This window comes from Pistacia vera, unplaced genomic scaffold (genome assembly GCF_008641045.1).
Source record: "Pistacia vera cultivar Batoury unplaced genomic scaffold, PisVer_v2 Contig602, whole genome shotgun sequence".
Classification (NCBI taxonomy): Eukaryota; Viridiplantae; Streptophyta; class Magnoliopsida; order Sapindales; family Anacardiaceae; genus Pistacia; species Pistacia vera.
The window spans coordinates 96,841-117,338 of NW_022196449.1; the positions used below are offsets into that span (position 1 = coordinate 96,841).

The 20,498-nt window shown below is 36.4% G+C and overlaps 2 protein-coding genes across 2 annotated transcripts; one reads left to right on the forward strand and one right to left on the reverse strand.

Moving 5' to 3' along the window:
- Positions 1-908: 908 nt before the first annotated feature.
- LOC116110461 (ATPase 10, plasma membrane-type-like) lies at positions 909-8,653 on the forward strand. The gene is made up of 22 exons (XM_031396676.1): positions 909-980; positions 1,499-1,587; positions 1,693-1,812; positions 2,317-2,415; positions 2,532-2,669; positions 2,844-2,978; positions 3,199-3,378; positions 3,557-3,763; positions 4,071-4,190; positions 4,449-4,568; positions 4,662-4,784; positions 4,884-4,988; positions 5,103-5,247; positions 5,471-5,641; positions 5,856-6,094; positions 6,535-6,567; positions 6,680-6,761; positions 6,976-7,136; positions 7,251-7,424; positions 7,547-7,729; positions 7,843-8,009; positions 8,176-8,653. The coding sequence occupies exons 2-22, from the start codon at positions 1,522-1,524 to the stop codon at positions 8,270-8,272; spliced, it is 2,865 nt and encodes a 954-aa protein (XP_031252536.1). The 5' UTR covers positions 909-980; positions 1,499-1,521; the 3' UTR covers positions 8,273-8,653.
- Positions 8,654-8,852: 199 nt separating this feature from the next.
- LOC116110462 lies at positions 8,853-11,738 on the reverse strand. Its single transcript, XM_031396678.1, has 5 exons — positions 11,354-11,738; positions 10,890-11,134; positions 10,718-10,751; positions 9,784-10,562; positions 8,853-9,357 (listed from the first exon to the last, which is right to left on the reverse strand). Exons 1-5 carry the CDS (start codon positions 11,658-11,660, stop codon positions 9,073-9,075), a joined length of 1,650 nt encoding a protein of 549 aa, XP_031252538.1. The 5' UTR covers positions 11,661-11,738; the 3' UTR covers positions 8,853-9,072.
- Between the last annotated feature and the right edge of the window lie 8,760 nt (positions 11,739-20,498).

The window sequence follows — 20,498 nt, forward strand, 5'->3', positions numbered from 1 at the left end:
AATTCCACATGTCAATTCTGACTATATATATATATATATGTTTTTTTTTTTTTTTTTTTCTCATTTCATGTCTCTCTCTCACACACACATAAATATTCACTTATAGGAAATGGACAGACATAAAATAATCATCAGAAATTAATTAATTAATTAATAAACCAAACAATTGACCAGATCAAGCGACACTTGTTAGCACATGTTCTGTCTGCTCCTAAAATCCGAATTTAATTTAATTTTTTTTATATGAACAGAACTACAAGAAAATCATAATTGATCATTTCCCAGCACACCAAATTCAAAAATTAGCTACCCACTTATTTAGTTTCATCCATCCATGACCATGTATTCTAACTCTCCATCTCTTGACTTTCTCTCTACCTATTTATATTTCATTTTAACCCCTTAATCTTCCAAATTTACAGATAACCCCTGCTGGTTCCTCACATTGGACCTTAACCCTTACTCCATCCAAATCCATTGATAAAATTCTGCCCAATTGGGAAATTACCATTTCCTTTCCTTTCAAAACCATGTCAATGTTAGAGGCCTAATCCCTTTTCACTGTTAGAATGAGGGGTAGAATTTCATTTCCAAAACCAGAGTGGTTTATTATAAAGACCAAAATATATTCTGGATTTTTTTTGTAATTACGCTTAAATAGATATGAAAAGCTGGAGGGAAAGACAGTTAGGTATGGAAGAGTAAGTTATGAATGGTAGTTAATTAGCAACGGTCTTTCCTGTTTTGTTGAAATGAAAATGGCGCCACCTGTTGTTTTTTTACGTGTAGTAGTAGTAGGATCAGCTTCAGCTTCAGCTGTTCGTCGTGAACTTCCAACCACCAGTCAGCCACCAAATCATCATCATCATCATCATGAATCTTTTTATACATGTCTCACTTCACTATACTTTCTTTATCCTCCTACTATTATTCACCACTACACTTGGACCTCTACTCTTCCCTCCATCTCTCTCTCTCAAGTAAGTCAATTATTCATCCTTTTGTTTGTTTTTTCTATCTTTATGCATGCATGATCTGACTTTCTTTAACTATGAACATAACTGGAAATGGGTTTTTGAATTTGCAATCTGATCAGTTATTTATTTCTGGATTCTTGATGTTGCACTTGAAGGCCCTGAGTTTACCATATCAAATTCGCTGATGCTTTGCTGCTTTTAGAGTTGCTAAGTATATGATATTGGTAGATCATTACGATGTTTTAAAAGTAGAGTTTATAATGAGCATTAGTGATCCGAACATGTGACAAGAAAATAATACATAACTATGCAATTTGATCTGTACTGATGCAATTTCTTGCAAATGTAGTTAAAATATTTCAATGCAATTCTTTGGTACTCTATTTTGTCCCTGCATCTGAAGGGCATTGGTGTTAGGGAAGAGAATGTTGCAAACATATAAATGTCTTTTTAATATCAACTAGTTGATTTATATTCTCTGGGTTAAGTACTCACCAGAAGCATTTGATTTTGTATGCCAGCTCCAGATTTTCAAGCTTAAATCATGGCTGAGGATCTGGATAAACCATTGTTGGATCCTGAAAACTTCAACCGTGACAACATTGATTTGGTAAGCTCTGCTATAAATTCATTACTGTTGCTACATTTTGCATTTTGCATTTCACATTTTCTAGTACTAACCATTTTTTTTTTTTTTTTAATGCTATTTTAACAGGAACATTTACCATTGAATGAAGTATTTGAACAACTTAAAACGTCTGCGCAAGGACTTTCTTCTGAAGATGCTGAAGTGCGATTGAAGATTTTTGGTCCAAACAAGCTTGAGGAGAAGACGGTAATCACAGTTTTAAAATTTGTGTGAATTCATTGTAAGTTTCTTAAGCAAGTAGACAATTGGAACTTGAGTCAGAGCTCTCTGCACTGGAATTTATATTTATATGCATGTGCATGACAAGTTAAATAACAAATTCTAAACTGGCAAGATGTGAGGAAAAGTTATGTTCGGAATGTTCACTTATATTTATCTTGGGGAGGAGATAAAATTACTTGCGTAGGCTGAATTTCAGAACCAAAAGAATGCGCCTAGGAAATTGCAGAGCTAAAATGATTCATTCCCTTCCTCGCCAAAATAACATATTTGTTTCTGGAAAATATTTTCTTGCAAAATATTCGGGGTAATGGAAGTTGATGTGGAGTTTGAGGTTAGGAGCGTCAGACCATATGGCTTAATCATACCACAGCATCCCTTTCTGTTTCTATCTAACTTCATTAATGACAAGGTTCATGAAATTGAATTGTCTTCTAAGTCCATTACACATCCTCAATTTTTTTGATGCAGGAGAACAAGTTTCTGAAATTTCTCAGTTTTATGTGGAATCCTTTGTCATGGGTTATGGAAGCTGCAGCAGTGATGGCAATAGTCCTTGCCAATGGTGGAGTGAGTAGATTTTTTTTTTTTTTTTTTTTCTGGTTCCTTTTCTATTTAAATAGCCATCTTGCTTTCATCTGAATGATTCATAACTGAATCAATTATTGGGAATGATATTTTTTCAGGGGGAGGGTCCTGATTGGCAAGACTTTGTCGGGATTATTTGTCTATTGATAATCAACTCAACAATTAGTTTTATAGAAGAAAATAATGCTGGAAATGCAGCATCAGCCCTTATGGCGCGTTTAGCTCCAAAAACGAAGGTTTGTCCCTCTCATTGATGCCTTCAACTATCAGAACAAAAACATTTGTAAAAAGCAATCAAAACCATATTAGTTTTCTACTATAAATGTGTTGCTCATTTCCCTTATCAAAAAAAACAAAAAATCATCTTCTGCATATGCAATTTTATATCCACTGACAATGTCTTTATGCAGGTTCTCCGTGATGGGCATTGGCAAGAGCAAGATGCATCTATTTTGGTGCCAGGTGATATAATTAGCATAAAGCTTGGGGATATTATCCCTGCAGATGCTCGTCTTCTCGAAGGAGACCCTCTTAAGATTGACCAGGCTAGTGCCTCTTGCATATAGAAAAAAAAATTGATTTTTATTTTTTTTTTTTTTTTTGTGATATAATATACTCCCTGCACTTTTATTAATCACATTATGTTAAATGTTCTTTCTTGGTTCTGTACTATTCAGTGAAAAAGTACTAAATTTTTTTGCATTATTTCTAAAGCAACTCCATACAATTCATATACTGATAAAAAATGTAAAAATTTGGGTGCAGTCAGCACTAACTGGAGAATCACTCCCTGTCACCAAGAGAACTGGTGATGAGGTTTATTCTGGTTCAACATGTAAGCATGGTGAAATTGAAGCTGTGGTGATTGCAACCGGTGTTCACTCTTTCTTTGGAAAAGCAGCACATCTAGTTGACTCCACAGAAGTTGTTGGGCATTTCCAGCAGGTTACCCCAAATAGCCCCAACTTATGTCTCTTTAATTTTTACAAACTTCAATATCGGTCAGATGCATTTACAAATATTCGTGGCTATCAAAAATAATTTCTGAAATTTCTTCAATTATTATTAAACCTGAAGACCTGGTTAGAGAATAATATGAGTTTATGGATATACTTGTCTGCAGGTCCTTACATCCATTGGGAACTTCTGCATTTGCTCTATAGCTGTGGGAATGGTTCTTGAAATCATTGTCATGTTCCCTATACAGAAGCGCTCATACAGGGATGGAATCAACAACCTTCTTGTTCTCTTAATCGGAGGAATACCAATAGCTATGCCAACTGTGTTATCTGTTACGCTTGCAATTGGCTCTCATCGCCTTTCGCAACAGGTGCAACTCTTAACATCTACAAGCCTAAAATATGTTGAACTTACCCTGCATCTCATACTAGCATGGTTTCTGTTGTCATCAACTTTCAAGTGTTCTGAAGTTGAAACCAAAGGCAAATCCATGCTCAAACTTGCCAAGACTATAAACCAAAAGCTTCTGCTTTTGATATAATAAGCTGAATTATTTAGCAACAGAAAGAAACTTAAGTTCTGTCCTTTCCATTTTTTTAAATAAGCATGAAACTCAATTCAAATTGTGTCTTGACTTTCAAAATCTTCTTTCTTCTTTTTGTTTTCAAACTTTTAAGGGTGCCATTACAAAAAGGATGACTGCAATTGAAGAAATGGCTGGTATGGATGTTCTCTGCAGTGATAAAACTGGAACTCTTACTTTGAATCGCCTCACTGTTGATCGGAACCTTATAGAGGTATGGCTACTGACTTCTTGTCGAAATATCTATGAGAGAAGCAATTCTTCACCTAGTTTACTTTAATCTTCATTTCATTTGTCAATTAAAAACTTTCTAATAACAAATAAATCTTTTAGACATCAAAAACTAAGATTGTTGTAATCTGTTTCGTCCTTTCTAGTTTTACTGAAAAGCTTCTAAACTCTGAGATGTTGTTACTTCCTTTCACTGCATCATATGTCCAGATGAGCCTAAGATCAAACAAATGTCCTGCAGGTTTTCAATAAGAATATGGACAAAGACATGATTGTTTTGCTTGCAGCCAGAGCTGCAAGAGTGGAGAACCAGGATGCTATTGACGCTGCCATTGTTAATATGCTTGCTGATCCAAAAGAGGTAAATCTGGAAAATAATCTACCTCAGCACTGAAGTTTCCTGGGTCTATTCTTTTCTTTTCCTAGATGCTTATGCAAGACCTTTTCAATGCAGGCACGTGCAAACATTAAAGAAGTCCATTTTCTGCCATTCAATCCAGTGGATAAGCGTACTGCAATCACATACATTGATTCTGATGGTAAATGGTATCGGGCCAGCAAAGGAGCTCCTGAACAGGTATTTATGATTTTGATATATCAAAAACTATTTACCTATAAGTAATTTGCAAAAGGTATAGAATTTTTTCTTAACATGTATTCTTTTCATAAATATCAGATCCTAAATCTATGCCCAGAGAGAGACGAGATTGCTGGAAAAGTGCATGCTATCATAGACAAATTTGCTGAAAGGGGCTTACGATCTCTCGGAGTTGCTTTACAGGTATAACTTATTCAGTGTCCTTTATTCCTTGGTGTTGATTGTATCAAGCAAATAGGAATGCTTTTGAACTTCATTAATCATGCATCTTCATTAACTCATTATCTTCATTTACAGGAAGTTCCTGAAAAGACTAAGGAGAGTCCTGGAGGTCCATGGACTTTTTGTGGGTTGCTGCCTTTGTTTGATCCTCCTAGACATGATAGCGCTGAGACCATCCGTAGAGCACTTAACCTTGGAGTCTGTGTTAAGATGATCACAGGTACATGAATTTTTGATGATATTACAGACCATAGTAGACATCATATATCCTCTATGCCTGTTACTCCTTGCCAACAAAATCATACTACAAAAATCAGGACTGTGTAAGTTAATAATTTAAAATTGATCCTGCCAATGGTATATAAATGAACTGTGAGAATGAGACTCTTAACGTCCTCTGTATTCTGTCCAATTGAAATACGTTATTCTATGTGCTACTACAGGTGATCAGTTGGCAATTGCAAAGGAGACAGGCAGAAGACTTGGAATGGGAACAAACATGTACCCCTCTTCGTCACTGTTGGGCCGTGACAAACATGAAAATGAAGCTCATGAAGCTCTTCCTGTGGATGAGCTCATTGAAAAGGCAGATGGTTTTGCCGGCGTATTTCCTGGTATATGAAACAGTTGTTATAATTTGATTAGGGATGCTTTTAAAATTTATCTAGTTTTGAGCTACAAATAGAATATAAAGATAAAAGCATATTATAAGGGAAGAGCTAATATTTGTCAAGTTACTGAACATTTCTCAAAATATGAATATTTCATGTTTATAGTTTTTTTCTGCTCATCTCCTGATACTGGTAATCCTTGCTATGCTACTTTTAGAACATAAATATGAAATCGTAAAGATTCTACAAGAGAAGAAGCATGTGGTTGGAATGACTGGAGATGGTGTGAATGATGCACCTGCTTTAAAGAAAGCTGATATTGGAATAGCGGTGGCAGATTCTACTGATGCTGCAAGGAGTGCAGCTGACATAGTCTTAACTGAGCCTGGCTTAAGTGTGATTGTCAGTGCTGTGTTGACTAGCAGGGCTATATTCCAAAGAATGAAGAATTATACGGTACATTTTTGATCTTTTTCAAAACACAATTTCAACATTAAATCTATAGCAAACTTAGGTCTCTATGGCATGCATGTTAGATAGCAATGAAATTCTCACCACATGTAATTTATGCTACCAGATTACTAGTTCATAAAGAATCACTTGATTGAATGATCCAACTTCTGTAAATGCGTTACCCTCTTTTGATATGTCAAATTTCTTAGTCCAATAGTAAACCATGTTAAAGTAAATATCATTGCAAGCTAAATTTGGGAGTAGGAGACATTCTAGGAGCACTCAGATGTCCAATATCAGTCGGGGTACAGGGTACATAAGATTATTTCTAGTATTAAACATGTCATACTTCAGTTTTGTTTTATAATTTATCATATCTCTGCGTATATTTTGCTTTGAAGCTGACCAAATTGAAAAACTGATTATCCCTCCTGAATATGCAGATATATGCTGTCTCCATAACTATTCGTATTGTGGTAAGCAGGGGTTTACATGTTTGATTATTTTTTATTTTTTTTTTTATTTATGGCCATTAAGATTTATTTTATTTTAAGTTTTGAATGGTTTTTGTATCCGATTCTGTTGCAGCTTGGTTTCGTGCTTCTAGCTTTGATATGGGAATATGACTTTCCACCATTCATGGTTTTGATCATTGCAATATTGAACGACGGTAATGTTTCAATATGTAATGCCTTTTCCATTTTTCTTAGTGATCTCTTAAGTTAGACCGCAGATAAGAATGTAAAATAAAAAAAATCTACAAACCCAAATTTGAAGTTAGCTTCAGTTATCCAGAGTAAAATACAGGGTTCTTATGGTTTATGTGTTATCTTATCTTCTATCACTTTTCCCATCTCATAAATTTATTGTATATTTGCAAATAGGAACCATCATGACTATTTCTAAAGATCGGGTGAAGCCATCTCCGAGGCCTGACAGTTGGAAACTCAATGAGATATTTGCAACTGGAATTGTCATTGGCACCTATCTCGCATTGGTTACAGTCCTATTTTACTGGGTTATAGTTGACACCACTTTCTTTGAGGTATCAAGTTTATTTAATCCTCATGTGAAGATTTTGGTTCTGTAGATGTTGAAAAATATACTTGTTGAGTTATCTTCAGCTATATTCTGATATTAACCGTATATGTTGCTGCAGACCCACTTTCATGTAAGGTCCATCTCTAGCGATAGTGAGCAAGTGTCATCTGCTGTATATCTACAAGTGAGCATCATCAGCCAGGCTCTCATATTTGTTACACGAAGTCAGAGTTGGTCATTTGTAGAAAGGCCTGGAGCTCTCTTGATGTGTGCATTTGTGGTGGCTCAACTGGTATGCTTTTAATAAGAGAAGCTCACTATATTTGATATCCACTTCTTGTGCATATCTATACACTCTACTTGACACCAGGCTGCGTTTAAAATCCCTTGTTAATTATTTTCTTTAACATCTAGGTTGCTACCATAATTGCTGTCTACGCACATATTAGCTTTGCTTATATCAGTGGCATTGGATGGGGATGGGCTGGAATTATATGGTTATACAGCTTGATATTCTACATTCCACTGGACATCATCAAGTTCACAGTTCGGTACGCCTTGAGTGGAGAGGCCTGGAATCTGTTATTTGATAGAAAGGTCAGTGCAGTGTTTCATATTTGTCTAGGTTTGATCATTCATCTCATCAAGGATTAAGCATAAGCTTGAAAAAAAATTTCATGCTTTTCCTATCTAATTCTGTGTTTCAACAGACTGCTTTTACTTCAAAGAAAGATTACGGGAAGGAAGATAGAGCAGCTCAGTGGGTTCTTTCTCAGAGAAGTCTTCAAGGTTTAATGGCTTCAGAGGAGTTCAATGGCAGGCGGTCTCGATCCTCTTTGATTGCTGAGCAAGCCAGGCGGCGTGCTGAAATAGCCAGGTAATTCTGACTTCTATTGTTCTCTAAGGTTTGAATATGTTATTTTTCTAGCTAAATTATGTATACATACTTTGCTAAAAATGCCTCAGGAATGTTTTGAGAAATATTTTTATGAAATGAATATACTCTGAATTCTAATTGTTAAAATGACTGTTGAATTTGACAGACTGGGAGAGATTCACACTTTGAAAGGACATGTAGAATCAGTGGTGAGGCTTAAAAATCTAGACTTGAATGTGATTCAATCAGCTCATACAGTCTGAAGCCATGGTATGCATATGTTTATTGTTCAATTTTTTAATGAAAGCAATCCTGACCTCGGTATTTTACCTTTACAAGAATGATGTTCAGAGTATGATCTGCCAAATTTGTTAAAATTTTCTATCCAAGAGTCATTCAAAAGTGGCATTTGTAATTTATGCAAGAAAGTTCTCAATTCTTTAGGGTCTAAAAGGTCAGGAATGCATAACTTTAGGTGGCTTCGGTTAATAATTCTTGCTATTTCTTAGTTTGTTTCTCAATTTTTTGATACAGAAGAGGACTATGTCTTTGGGTATGCGAATTCTTATTTTTGTTGGTAGAATCTTTATGTATAATTTATGCAATCAAAAAGTAATAAAGCTCTTTGAAACAGTTGAATTTTCTCTTTGGAATTTACTAATCTCACGTGGTTTTTGCTTTGTAACCAAGTAAACACTCTTATCTGCTGCATTAAAGTTTCACTGCCATGTTCTTTATCTTCAATTTTTACTTAACTGAAACCATTGGATGATCATTCAGTATGACACAACATGACCAGAATGTCGGCAATAAATTATAGCAAGGCAAAAAATTTAACTAGAATTCAAGAAAAACATTCCATGGACACAGCGGTGGTATATTGCAAAGACTTTATAATCCTGTTGTTGATAAAGAAGATTTTGAACAGAAATAGAAACGAATACAAAAACAGACATTCGTCCTAAAGCATATAAAAAAGTAATGCAATGGTACCTTATAATTTTATCCAATGATGAGTTCATTAGATCAATGATCTCTTGGTTCCATGAGAATCCAAGTGCAATCATCCATCATTCAGAAAAGAAGCTCTCTCAAGAGATGACATCTGAACAACACGCTCCTTTCCAAGCCTCACAGAGTTGACATAATTTGTCGGGCAATGTGCAGAAATGCCCGGGAGTGCCAGTCCCAGTATCCTGAGCAAGATGGAAAACCACCCCTCCTTATACTCTGGTCCATAGGTGTAACCCATTGTTAAGCTTCGGATTAACTCCCAAACAGCATTTAGATGTTCTGGAATCAGGTACCTTAACCCAAAGAAATTTTTGTTTGGCTCTTCGTCCACTTTCTTTAATATGCATGCAGTGGAGAAGATACAAGTCATTACTATGAACAACAAAAACTGTTAATGGAAGACTCTGGCTGTCACAACATGACTTTGAACACAAATGTATGAGGATTCTTGTCCATAACATCTTCCACAGAAAAACTTTTATCATATATACAATGCTCCCCAAGGATATATTTTCTAAATAATTCATCTGAAATTCTACCAACAAAGAAAATGAAAAAGTTTGCCAAAAGAAATCCTGAAAGAAACAAGGATTTTCTCTAATCAACCATTTCAGATATAGATATTAATAGCATACAGACAACTGGCTTATCATGTAGGTTCACCATGAAAAGTTGAAAAGTAGTTCATGAAATACGAAATGAAAAGTATTGTAAGTGAAAGGTAAGAGAAACTTTGAACAGAAAGTCAGTATATACGTACTTGTTCAACGTAGAAGCTGTCATAGTATAGGCACACACCAAAATGCTTGTACAAGAAAGTTTTGTCATCATACGGCAACCTGGGCACCAAATCATTGCAGTAAACCACCCTGAAGTACTTTGGTACTGGAGAATCCAAATGAGCTTCCATGAAACTCACCAGCTGCCGATTCCCAACCCTTGGTTGTCCAAATGTATATAAACCCAACAATTTTTGCATTATCTCCATCTCCTCATGTAGCAACAGCACCGCTGGGAACAATGTAGCAAGGGCTCCACCTAAGCTATGCCCAGTGACCACAAATTTTGCATTCTTGTGATCCTTGAGTAAGCTCTTCAGCTTACTTTTCACAGCATAATATGCAGTCACCTCCAGTGCTTCTGGTGGCATTACAGTACTAGCTAGTTCCTCAGAGTCAAAAGAGTGATCACTACCATTTTTTTCTAAGCCAAACTTAGTTCTTGATGGTATTGATTCACGACCTTTTGAAGAATTTCCAGTCACATCATCACTTTTTGACAGGTTGAAATTTGCTGCCTTCGACTGAAGGTGATATTGGAAGGTTTCAGCATTGGTTCTGTTGCCCAACCCTAAGGCTTCTAAGAATCCCATATGGACTTTTCCCAATTTCGGTATCTCATACCAAGAGTAGTCAAAGTCAGTACTCCAATCATCAGCATCAAAAGGTTCTGTGCCCCTAAAGCTGATCAATATCAAACTTGCATCTTTGGGCTTGTCACATAATATGAAAACTTGAGTGGACATCTCCTTTTGGAAATCTATAAAATGAAACCCCAAAAGAAAGAAGAAGAATATGAAAAGATAAAAGACAGAAAATTTGATCAAAACAACTGAATATATGGAGTTTTTCTCAAGGAAAGAGATAGGACAGTCATGGCCTTAAATGAATGCAACCACTAATCAAAATCCTTACCATTCCAGCAGTTGTAAAAGTCCACAAAATGCATCTGCTTTCACAAAATGTCTAAATCATAAATCATATTATTTATATGGGAAGTTCATAGAAAACATTAATGAATCAATCAATACCAAAAGATCAATGAATTATTGTATAGAGGGGATGAAACAGAAATAGAATAGCTTGCCTTCCAGTGATGAACTACATCTTTAACAACTTCAGCATTCTCATATGCTAACTTGGATGCCATCATACAGAGGTCCATGAGAGCTCGGTTCCCCATTTTCAAATTTACGCCACTCTCCCCTGAATCAGAATCACAGATCAATTGCTCCACCAAGTCTTGGCCCTTGTAAAGGTCTATTCGGTCATCCAAATGCCCAATAGTACTAAGAAAAGTCTGCGTGCCTCTCCGTGGAATTACGACCTTGCCTACATCCCCATAACATCAACCATGCAACAAGGATTGTGAAACTTTTTGATATTTTAGTATCTAGTAAGGTCATAAATGCCCAACAAGTAAGATAATTGCAACCGTTACAAAACCATAAATGAAGTGGTTGATGTTGGAACACAAATGATCAAGCAAGTTATGAAAAGAGAAAATAAAACATAAATATACAGAAAGAGAGTTTATTTGAGGAAGTTTACCATGGAGGAGGTTGTATAGTAAGCCAAGAAGGTTCCCATTCTGAGAGAGAAGATTAAGAAAGAAATCCACAACATAGCCAGTGTACTCCAAGGGCTTACCAAAAAACCCAATAATCTTACGCGCGATAATAGAGACAACAATAACCCATCTATGATCACCAACCGGTAGCTGTTCTGCTCCACTGGGATTCTCAAATTCCAAAAACTTGACACCGCTCCTTATGTCCCCCAACACCAAGTATTTGGCCAAGTCCAGAATTCCACCTTGCTCTGGCCTCACTATCAGGTACGTTGAACCACTAGCCATTATAGTGAAAATATGAGGAGTTCTGAGTCAAATTTCTTTTGATGTGTAAGCATAATAAATGAGAAGGGTTGTACTGTACATTTTATACCTTTATATGAAGCCAAGGTTAAAGGCAGCTAAGGTTAAAGGTAAAGTCACATATGACGGTACAACTGATAACCAATTTTGAACATCTTTGTCATTTCTAGAATACTGGTTTTGCTTTTTTTTTTTTTTTTTTTTATCATTACCCGCTCACGGAGTTATCCACATAAACAGACTGCACTTTGTAGTACTCAAACTACATGCTTTCATTATTTCTTTTCTTTTCATCATCATATTCAGGTACACCATGGACAATCTAATGAACAAGCTTAGTTTAGGCCCACCTTTGGCTTTGGTAGTTCAAATTGTGGGACTAAAAAGTGGTGCAGATGAGATCAATGGGATACTTATCAACAGGGTTTGTTACAATGTTGATCCTAAATAAAGTCACGCCACTCCTTGTTTGTGTAATCATCAGCCTCTTCTTACTTTGTAAATGTCACATACTACTCAATCAAGTTATCTTCCTCAATCAAGTTATCTAAATTTAACTACTCACACCAATAAAACATTCCATTATAACTGAACTGTTGTATAGCCTTGCATCATACCCGTTACGGCGTTACCTCACAAATATTGGATGATTTTCAAATCAAATTATTCATATGTAGTCTTAACTATAATATGTAATGTAATGAACTGGGAACGGGACTCGGAATCGAGGTTACATTTGTCATTTTTGTAAACAGATTTTTGGGTCTATTTGTAATTTATGTAAATATTTGGGGTGTATTTTTTCACAGGACTTTTTTGTCATTTTATGAACAATAGGGGTGTATTAAGTTTTGCAAACAGTATCGGTATCTGGAACTGGTAAATCCAATTTTACTTAAAAATTACACTCTTATTTTACTTTTAAAATAAAATTTAATTACTATTTTATAATTAAATTAATAAATTATTAATTATGGATTCTTCGTTCCTGCACCATGAGGTCCATCCATGACACACAAATTACAAACAAAACCCAAAGGACGTAGATAAATGGAAGTATGTTGTCAAACCGCGTATCAATGAGTATCGAAAATCGTGTATTGCGTAGCTACATATCATTCTCGTATTGCGTAACTTATCATATATATATGCCTTTTTCAAAAAAAAATTAATAAAATAATAAAAAATTTAAAAATGGTCCTGTTAACTTTAAATTATGATATTATAATACCAAAATTAATTAAGTTAATAAATTATGATATTAGATAATCAAAATTAATTACGAAATTAAGAATTTATATTATTTTTAACATCAATGTTAATATCTTGTGTTATTATTCTCATGTAAAATGAACAACACTTCTTCTATTTTGCTTTTTCCACACAAAATTGATAAATTTGGGCAGATTTTAGTGAACCAGATTGTGTGATTCGGATCCAACTTGAAAAAAATTTTAGGCCAAAAATTAATAAAATCGTATCAATTTGTATCGATATTTTTAAGAATACCAACATACATATCTATATATAAAAAAGGTTTAAAATACACTCTCGGATACCCACCATCCGCTACTCGTATGGCATATCTTAGAATAGTAATACCTACCGTCCGCTACTCATATCCCATATCTTAGAATAGTAATAATAGTCATGGATAGGAGACACAATGAGTTCACTTGTAGAAAATCCAAACTCCAAGCCACTACAACAACCATGCGCCGCTGCCGCTGCCACTATCACATGGCGTCACTATGCCACAAAATCATAGCCAAAATCAGCTCAACCTCCCCGACCAGCCATTCCCTCATGCCCAAAGTCACGACACCTCAGCCCATCCCTTCTGACTCTCGCGGCTACCCAATCCCGCGCCACCTTATCATCTGCAAGGCCACTCGCCTCATCCAATACCGTACCGCCACGTCATCGCTGTCGAATTACTTCTCCTCTCTGTCTCCCCCTCACTTCACCCGAAGCCTCCGAAATTCTCAAATCCCTAAACTATCCTCGTCTTGCATATAATTTTTTCCAGTTTTGTCCATCACTTTCCCCTAATTTTTACCACGACGCCTTTACTTACTCGCGACTCATTTTAATTCTATCTAAATCGACTCCCCCCGACCGGTTTGATATCGTCTGTGCATTACTGAGCGACATGGAGAGATCCAAGATACGTGGAAACATCTCGACCGTTAACATTTTGATTGGCTTTCTTTGGTAATTTTGATGACTTGAAAAATTGTATTGGGTTGGTTAAAAAATGGGACTTGAAGATGAACTGCTGCACGTACAAGTGTTTACTACAAGCTTACTTGAGGTCACATGACATGCACGAGGCGTTCAGGGTTTACAATGAGATGTGGAAGAAAGGATATTAGTTGGACATCTTTGCCTACAACATGCTACTGGATGCTTTGGCCAAAAATGAAAAGGTTCTTGTTGTGAAATTCCAAACTCATTTTTTTTTTTTTATATGTTTGTTTAATTATTCTGCCTTATAATTATTAATGCATGGAGCTCAAAGCATGTTTTATAGCTTTTCCTGTAAGCATTAATCTTCTGTGAAGTTGAGGTAGCCATGAAAGTGGATCTGTAGGGAATGTCTAGGAATTTAAAATTGATTGTCAAAAGTGGAAGAATATTTTGATTTTGTTTCTAAATCGTGAGGCATGCTATGAAAGGAAGTGTTTGGATACTGCCAGGCGATTAGCTTTTATAGTAAACCAGAAAGTAATATAGGAATTCCATCAAATGATGAGAAACAATGTGCAAGCCTGGTTTTAGCATTCTATTTATTTACATCCAGATGTTTCTTTAAGATTGGTGTGTTGTAGTTCATTCATACAAGTGCATTTTCCTGGTAGTTGCTTTGCAGTCCATCGTTAGTTCCATGGATCCTTATTAGCTGATCTGCAGTATTTTGACAGGTTGATGAAGCCTACAGTTCTTTTGAAGACATGGAACAGAAGCATTGTGAGCCTAATGAGTACACCTACACAATCATGATCAGAATGACTGGAAAGATGGGTAGACCTGATGAATCACTGACACTTTTTTGACCAAATGATAACAAAGTACTGCACTCCTAATTTATTTGCTTATAACACTATGATCCAGGCACTTGCAAACGGACGGATGGTTGACAAAGTTATTCTTCTCTTCTCTAAAATGGTGGAAAGAGAATGTCGACCTAATGAATTTACTTATAGTATCATTTTAAATGTTCTGGCCGCAGAAGGGCAGCTTGCTAAACTAGATGAGGTTGTGGAAGTGTCAAAGAAATACATGACTAAGTCAATCAATGCATATCTTGTTAAGACTCTGAGCAAATTGGGCCACGCAAGTGAAGCTCATTGATTGTTTTGCAACATGTGGAGCTTAGATGATAGGGGAGATCGGGATGCTTACATGTCCATGTTAGAAAGCCTGTGCAGTACAGGCAAAAGAACAGAGGCTATGGACCTGCTGAGTAAGATTCATGAGAAGGGAATAGGTCCTGATACAATGATGTATAACACAGTATTATCATCTCTTGGCAGGTTGAAGCAAATATCTCACTTCTATGATCTTTATGAGAAAATGAAAAGAGATGGCCCTTCCCCAGATATATTTACATACAATATTCTGATCGCAAGCTTTGGTAGGGCTGGAAACATTGACGAGGCTGTTAAAGTTTTTGAAGAACTTGAGAATGACAACTATAAACCAGATATCATCTCTTACAATTCTTTGATCAATTGCCTTGGGAAGAATGGTAATCTCAATGAAGCACACTTGAGATTTAAGGAGATGAAAGAGAAAGGGTTGAATCTAGGACTGTAAACGAGCCGAGCCAGCTCGCGCGGTAAAAGCTCGGTTAGAGCTCGGCTCGATAAGGCTCGACTCGAACTCGATTTGTTAACCGAGTCAAGTTCAAACACAATGAGGCTTGGCTCGTGGGCTCGCAAGCCTGGTCGCGTAAGCACTGTGCACTTACGTAGGGTGCTTTGGTGATTTTTTAAACCATTTGGTATTAAACTGATATTTTCCAGTGAAAAAGTTTAAAAATTGATAGTTTCCCCCCCAAAGTGCAAATTCTTATAACACGATACACCAAAATACCAAATCAATTTCAGTTCACAATCCCACTTGCCCTAAATCCCAAATCGTAAACAAAGATCCCCAAATCCCAAATCGCAAGCCAGACACTCTGAAATCGATAATCTCCATCGCCATCTCCGATCTCGGCAACTGGAAAAGGAGGCCCCAAATCACAGACACTCTGAAACTTCCAGGTTAGTTTGCTATGCCTGTATGTGATAGTTAGTTGTTTGTTTGTGACAAATAATTATATGAAAAAAGCAAGCATGAGATGAGTGGATCGTCTAACTGTTAGAGTTGGAGTTGGGTGATGAGTAGATTGTTTTAGCTAAGTTGAAGCTTTGGATTCGGCTCATGTTTGATTTGGGTTTTGTTTTGCCATTTCAGTCCAATCCTATCATAATTTGTTTAGGTGTATTAGGTTGATTAAGTGTAACTCCCTCCATGCTTGTACGTGTACACCGTGTAGTAAGTTTAAATTTGAATATTGTAATTTCTTATTGGAACAGTGCCGTAAGCTGGGTATATATTTGCCCTTGTTTTTTGAATAAAAAACAGAGCATTTCTTTTCTCAAAAAGTTCTCTTTATTTCATCTGTTTTTCTGCCTTGTTTCCATGCAAAACCAACAAATGCGTTTTTATGCCATTAAGGTGTAGGAAAGATTGGATTAGGAAGGAGATATTGATGTTCAACTTATCAGATGCGATCACTACAAGGATATTGTTTATTATTTTTGTGCTGTTGACTTTTGGATTTTGTTTTTCTTACTCTCAACCGTGAAGGAACCTATCATGGATTTCAAACTTTAATGTGTTCTCAGGTTTTTTCCTTGAAAGTAGATAGTTCAAAGTTTCTTGCTTAAGTAAAACATCTTTTAGTGCTGCCCTTCATGTTATTACACACCATTAATAAGTTTCCTTTTGCATGTCTTTTTAAATGAAGTATGCAAATCAAGTTCAATGTGCAATCATTTACTATTGATATCAAAATTCTGTAACATATTTATGATTAGAGATGGAATAAGACATAGAATAGTGGAATTTGTGATGAGAAAGTTTGCATTTTGAGTCACGTCGATCATGTTCTTTGAGTAGAGTTTTTAGATATTAAAATGTAAAATTTTGAATTCACGTTCAGTTTTCATATTGCGTCTTTCAAAGACATTTTGTGAATCTTTAAAAGACAACAATTGGGTTAACGACTCTTATGAGGACAAGTTTGATGTGTCAAGACCATTGGATTCCCATCATATTATGGAAGATGCATATTTAAATTGAGATTTCAAAATTAGAACACAAAATTTAGGCATTATTTCTGTTTATTATCTGTGGTGACTAAAATAAGTTCTTGCAAACTAGACAGTTTCTGTTTCACTCAGGCCTTATGGTATGTATTAAGAATATAAATAGAGAAGCAAGTGTTTGGACTCCAAAGTATAATTCTAACCCATTAAAAATATAACAGATTTTTTTTTTTTTTTTGGTAAAATGAATATATATTATGTCAATTATATATTATTTTAACTGTATGATATTGTCTAACGATAGTGGTTAATTCATTTTTCAATTGTAGGTATGGCATCGGGAGACAGTTCCTCAAGCACCCCTACATTGGATGTCGTCGACGATTGTGTTACGATAAGAGCAGTTGATCGGCGTAACATTTATGGAAGCACAGGTGATACCGAGCAAAGCGTGAGTAGCCTTGAAAATGTTGAGGACAATCCACTAGAGAGGAAGAAGAGAGCGAAGACATCAGTTGTGTGGTCAGAATTTACAGAGGTGGTTCTCCCTGGTGGTATAAGGAAGGGAGAGTGCATTTATTGTAAAACAAAGTTGAAAATGACTGCTAGTGGAAGCACAACACAATTCAATAGACATTTGAAAAGATGTGCGAAGAGAACAGCTCACTTGAGGCAACAACAAATAAATTTCCTCCCTTTCAGTTCTCAGGGTGGCTCTAATGTCCTGCCTGCTCTACGAGGCCAATTCAGTATGCTGAAGATGAGAGAGTTTATTGCACATTGGGTGCTGATGCATGAGCATCCATTTTCTATTGTGGAGGAAGAGGGGTTGAATAACATGATGAAGTACGGGATTCCTGAATGGACTCCGATATCCCGTAATACTTGTAAAAATGATTGTATGAGAGTGTTTGAAGGTGAGAGGGAGAAGATGTTGACCTTATTGAAGGGTTTTAGGAAGATAAGTCTGACCACAGATCTATGGCATTTAGGCAATCAAATGATGGAATACATGGTCTTGACTGGGCATTGGATTGATGATAATTGGAAGTTTAATAGACGGGTGTTAAACCTTATTCATTTTCCTCCTCCCCGTTCTAGTGTTGTCATTGCTGATGCAATTTTCAAGTGTTTGATGGATTAGGGAATTGAAGCTAAAGTCCACACGATATCGGTGGTTAATGCTTCAAGCAATGATGTTGCAGTCAAAGTGTTGAAAGATAATTTCCAAGCTACGAGGAAGCTCATATGTGGGGGCAAGATGTTTCATGTGAGGTGTTGTGCACACATCTTGAACCTGATTGTTCAAAATGGTCTTTATCAGATTAGACACATTATTGAGGACATCCGTGATACCGTGATGTATATCAATTCATCGGAGAGTAGACTAAAGGTATTTACAGAGATTGTTCAGCAGCGCCAATTGCCATTTCGCAAACTTATTCTTAATTGCAAAACGCGATGGAATTCAACATATGATATGTTGACAACGACCATGAAATTTAGGTGTGTTTCCCCTTGTTTGAAGGAGAGGGATTTGAGTTATCATTATTGTCCCAAGGAGAAGGATTGAGACAAAGTTGAGAAATTTGTTCAATTTTGAAGGTGTTTAGTGGTGCTTCGAATCTGATATCAGGGAGTGATTATCTGACATCAAACTTATTTCTAAAACAAGTTTGTACAATAAAAATTATGTTGGATAGTAAGAGTCAGGATGGAGATTAGTTTATACAGACCATGATTTGGAAAATGAAAGAAAAGTTTGACAAATATTGGGGAGAATATAATCTATTGATGGGTGTGGCTGCTATTTTGGACCCTAAACTGAAGATGAGGGTAATTCAATGGGCATTCCCTAAGATGTTTCCTGAGCCTGAAGCGCGGGCAAATATGGATGTTGTTCGAGATGCCTTGTATGAGGTATCTAGGGAGTATGTTGATGTTCAGTAAAGCATTGACGACTGCCTGCTCTTCTGCATCTACAGGGGGTGGAGTTCAGTAGGTTGGTGAGGGGTCAGGGGCAACGACAGAGAGGGCGGATGATTGGGATGATTTTAGTGAGTTTCTGGATGTGGTTGAGATGGTTAAGCCAACAAAGTCAGAGTTAGACTGTTACCTGGGAAAGGGATGCCATAAATATGTTGGGGACCCTATGGCGTTTGATGCTTTGACCTGGTAGAAGTCTAATTCAACAAAGTTCCCTATCTTGTCTACCATGGCTCGTGACATATTAGCCATCCCTATTACTACGGTTGCTTCTGAGTCTGTTTTTAGCGTCGGCAGTAGGGTTATTGACACGTATCGATCGTCGTTGACTCCCAACCTTTGTTTTAAAACCCGAACCAATCGGTTCAACCGGTTCAACCAAGAGCCGTCTTTTACTCCAGTCCGAGTTTACATAAATCAGAAATGTCAATAAACCCGTTTTGGACCAACGAACAGTACAAAACCGTTGAACCGATCGGCTCGGGGCTTAAAACGGTTCGTTTAATTCAAAAAAATTCATATTCCTAAACTAATTTCAGCACCATTTCATTATCTTCCATTTTCATCTTCAATTGTAAAGAAAAAGAAGTAAGGGGAGGGGAAAGGAAGGAAGAAGAAAGAGAAGATGAGACACGAGAAAGAGTAAGGAAGAAGATTAAAAGAAAGAAAAGAGGAGATGAAGAGAAAGAGAGGGAAGAAGAAAGTGAAGAAAAATTACAGTGGAGGAAGAAGAAAGAGACGAAGAAAGAGAGAGAAAAGAAAAAGGAAGAAGAAAGTGACGGGGAGTGATGGGGAGAGAGAGAGAAAAAAGGAAAAAGAAAGAAATTGATGGAGAGTGATGGCCTGATGGAGAGAGAAAAAGAAAAGTGAAAGATGGAAGTGATGGGGAGAGAGAAAAAATAATTAATAATAAAACTTGAGGGTGTATTTACTTTGTTTTAAACTCACAGGGGTTTATAGGTAACTTTTAGGGATGTATTTGCCAGTTTTCAAACTTATAACAATTAATGGAATTGTTTAAAGATGGGATTGTTACATACCAGTCAGACCGACCGGTCCAATCGGTTGGACCAGTCAACCCGCGAACCGGCCCCTTGACCGGGTCAACGAACTGTCCAGTTTTTAAAACAATGCTCCCAACACAGTGGAGATGCTCTTATATGGATGTGATTGGAGCAGGACATTGAATGGGGTGAAGAAACGATGTAAAGTAGGTTATATACTTATATTGAATATTGTTTTTTATTAAATCTAGTTATTACTTTATATTCATACTAACTAAACTTCAATTACTCCTCCTTTGTCATTTTCAGGAAGAGTAGCAGCCGTTGGAGATCAACCTTCCTATCCCGTAAGTTCCTGGGATTTAGTGTATGGTTTGGCTATGGTAGGAGGCATACATAGGTAAAACTTTTATTCCTTTTGCTTTTGTTTCATGATTATACATGTTTTTCTCTTGTCATAGTTACCTTAAAAATACTTACTAAATTGAACATTTTCTATAGGCAGGGGG

What these genes read in the sequence shown, in the direction of transcription:
- LOC116110462 (XM_031396678.1), bottom strand. Translation starts at nt 11,660, where the DNA reads ATGGCTAGTGGTTCAACGTACCTGATAGTGAGGCCAGAGCAAGGTGGA. An exon ending in CTTTTACAACTGCTGGAATG is followed by an intron (nt 10,563 to 10,717) that starts GTAAGGATTTTG and finishes TTCATTTTATAG; the next exon opens with ATTTCCAAAAGGAGATGTCC. An exon ending in ACAGCTTCTACGTTGAACAA is followed by an intron (nt 9,358 to 9,783) that starts GTACGTATATAC and finishes TGCATATTAAAG; the next exon opens with AAAGTGGACGAAGAGCCAAA.
- LOC116110461 (XM_031396676.1), top strand. Translation starts at nt 1,522, where the DNA reads ATGGCTGAGGATCTGGATAAACCATTGTTGGATCCTGAAAACTTCAAC. An exon ending in ACCCTCTTAAGATTGACCAG is followed by an intron (nt 2,979 to 3,198) that starts GCTAGTGCCTCT and finishes ATTTGGGTGCAG; the next exon opens with TCAGCACTAACTGGAGAATC. An exon ending in CTCATCGCCTTTCGCAACAG is followed by an intron (nt 3,764 to 4,070) that starts GTGCAACTCTTA and finishes CAAACTTTTAAG; the next exon opens with GGTGCCATTACAAAAAGGAT.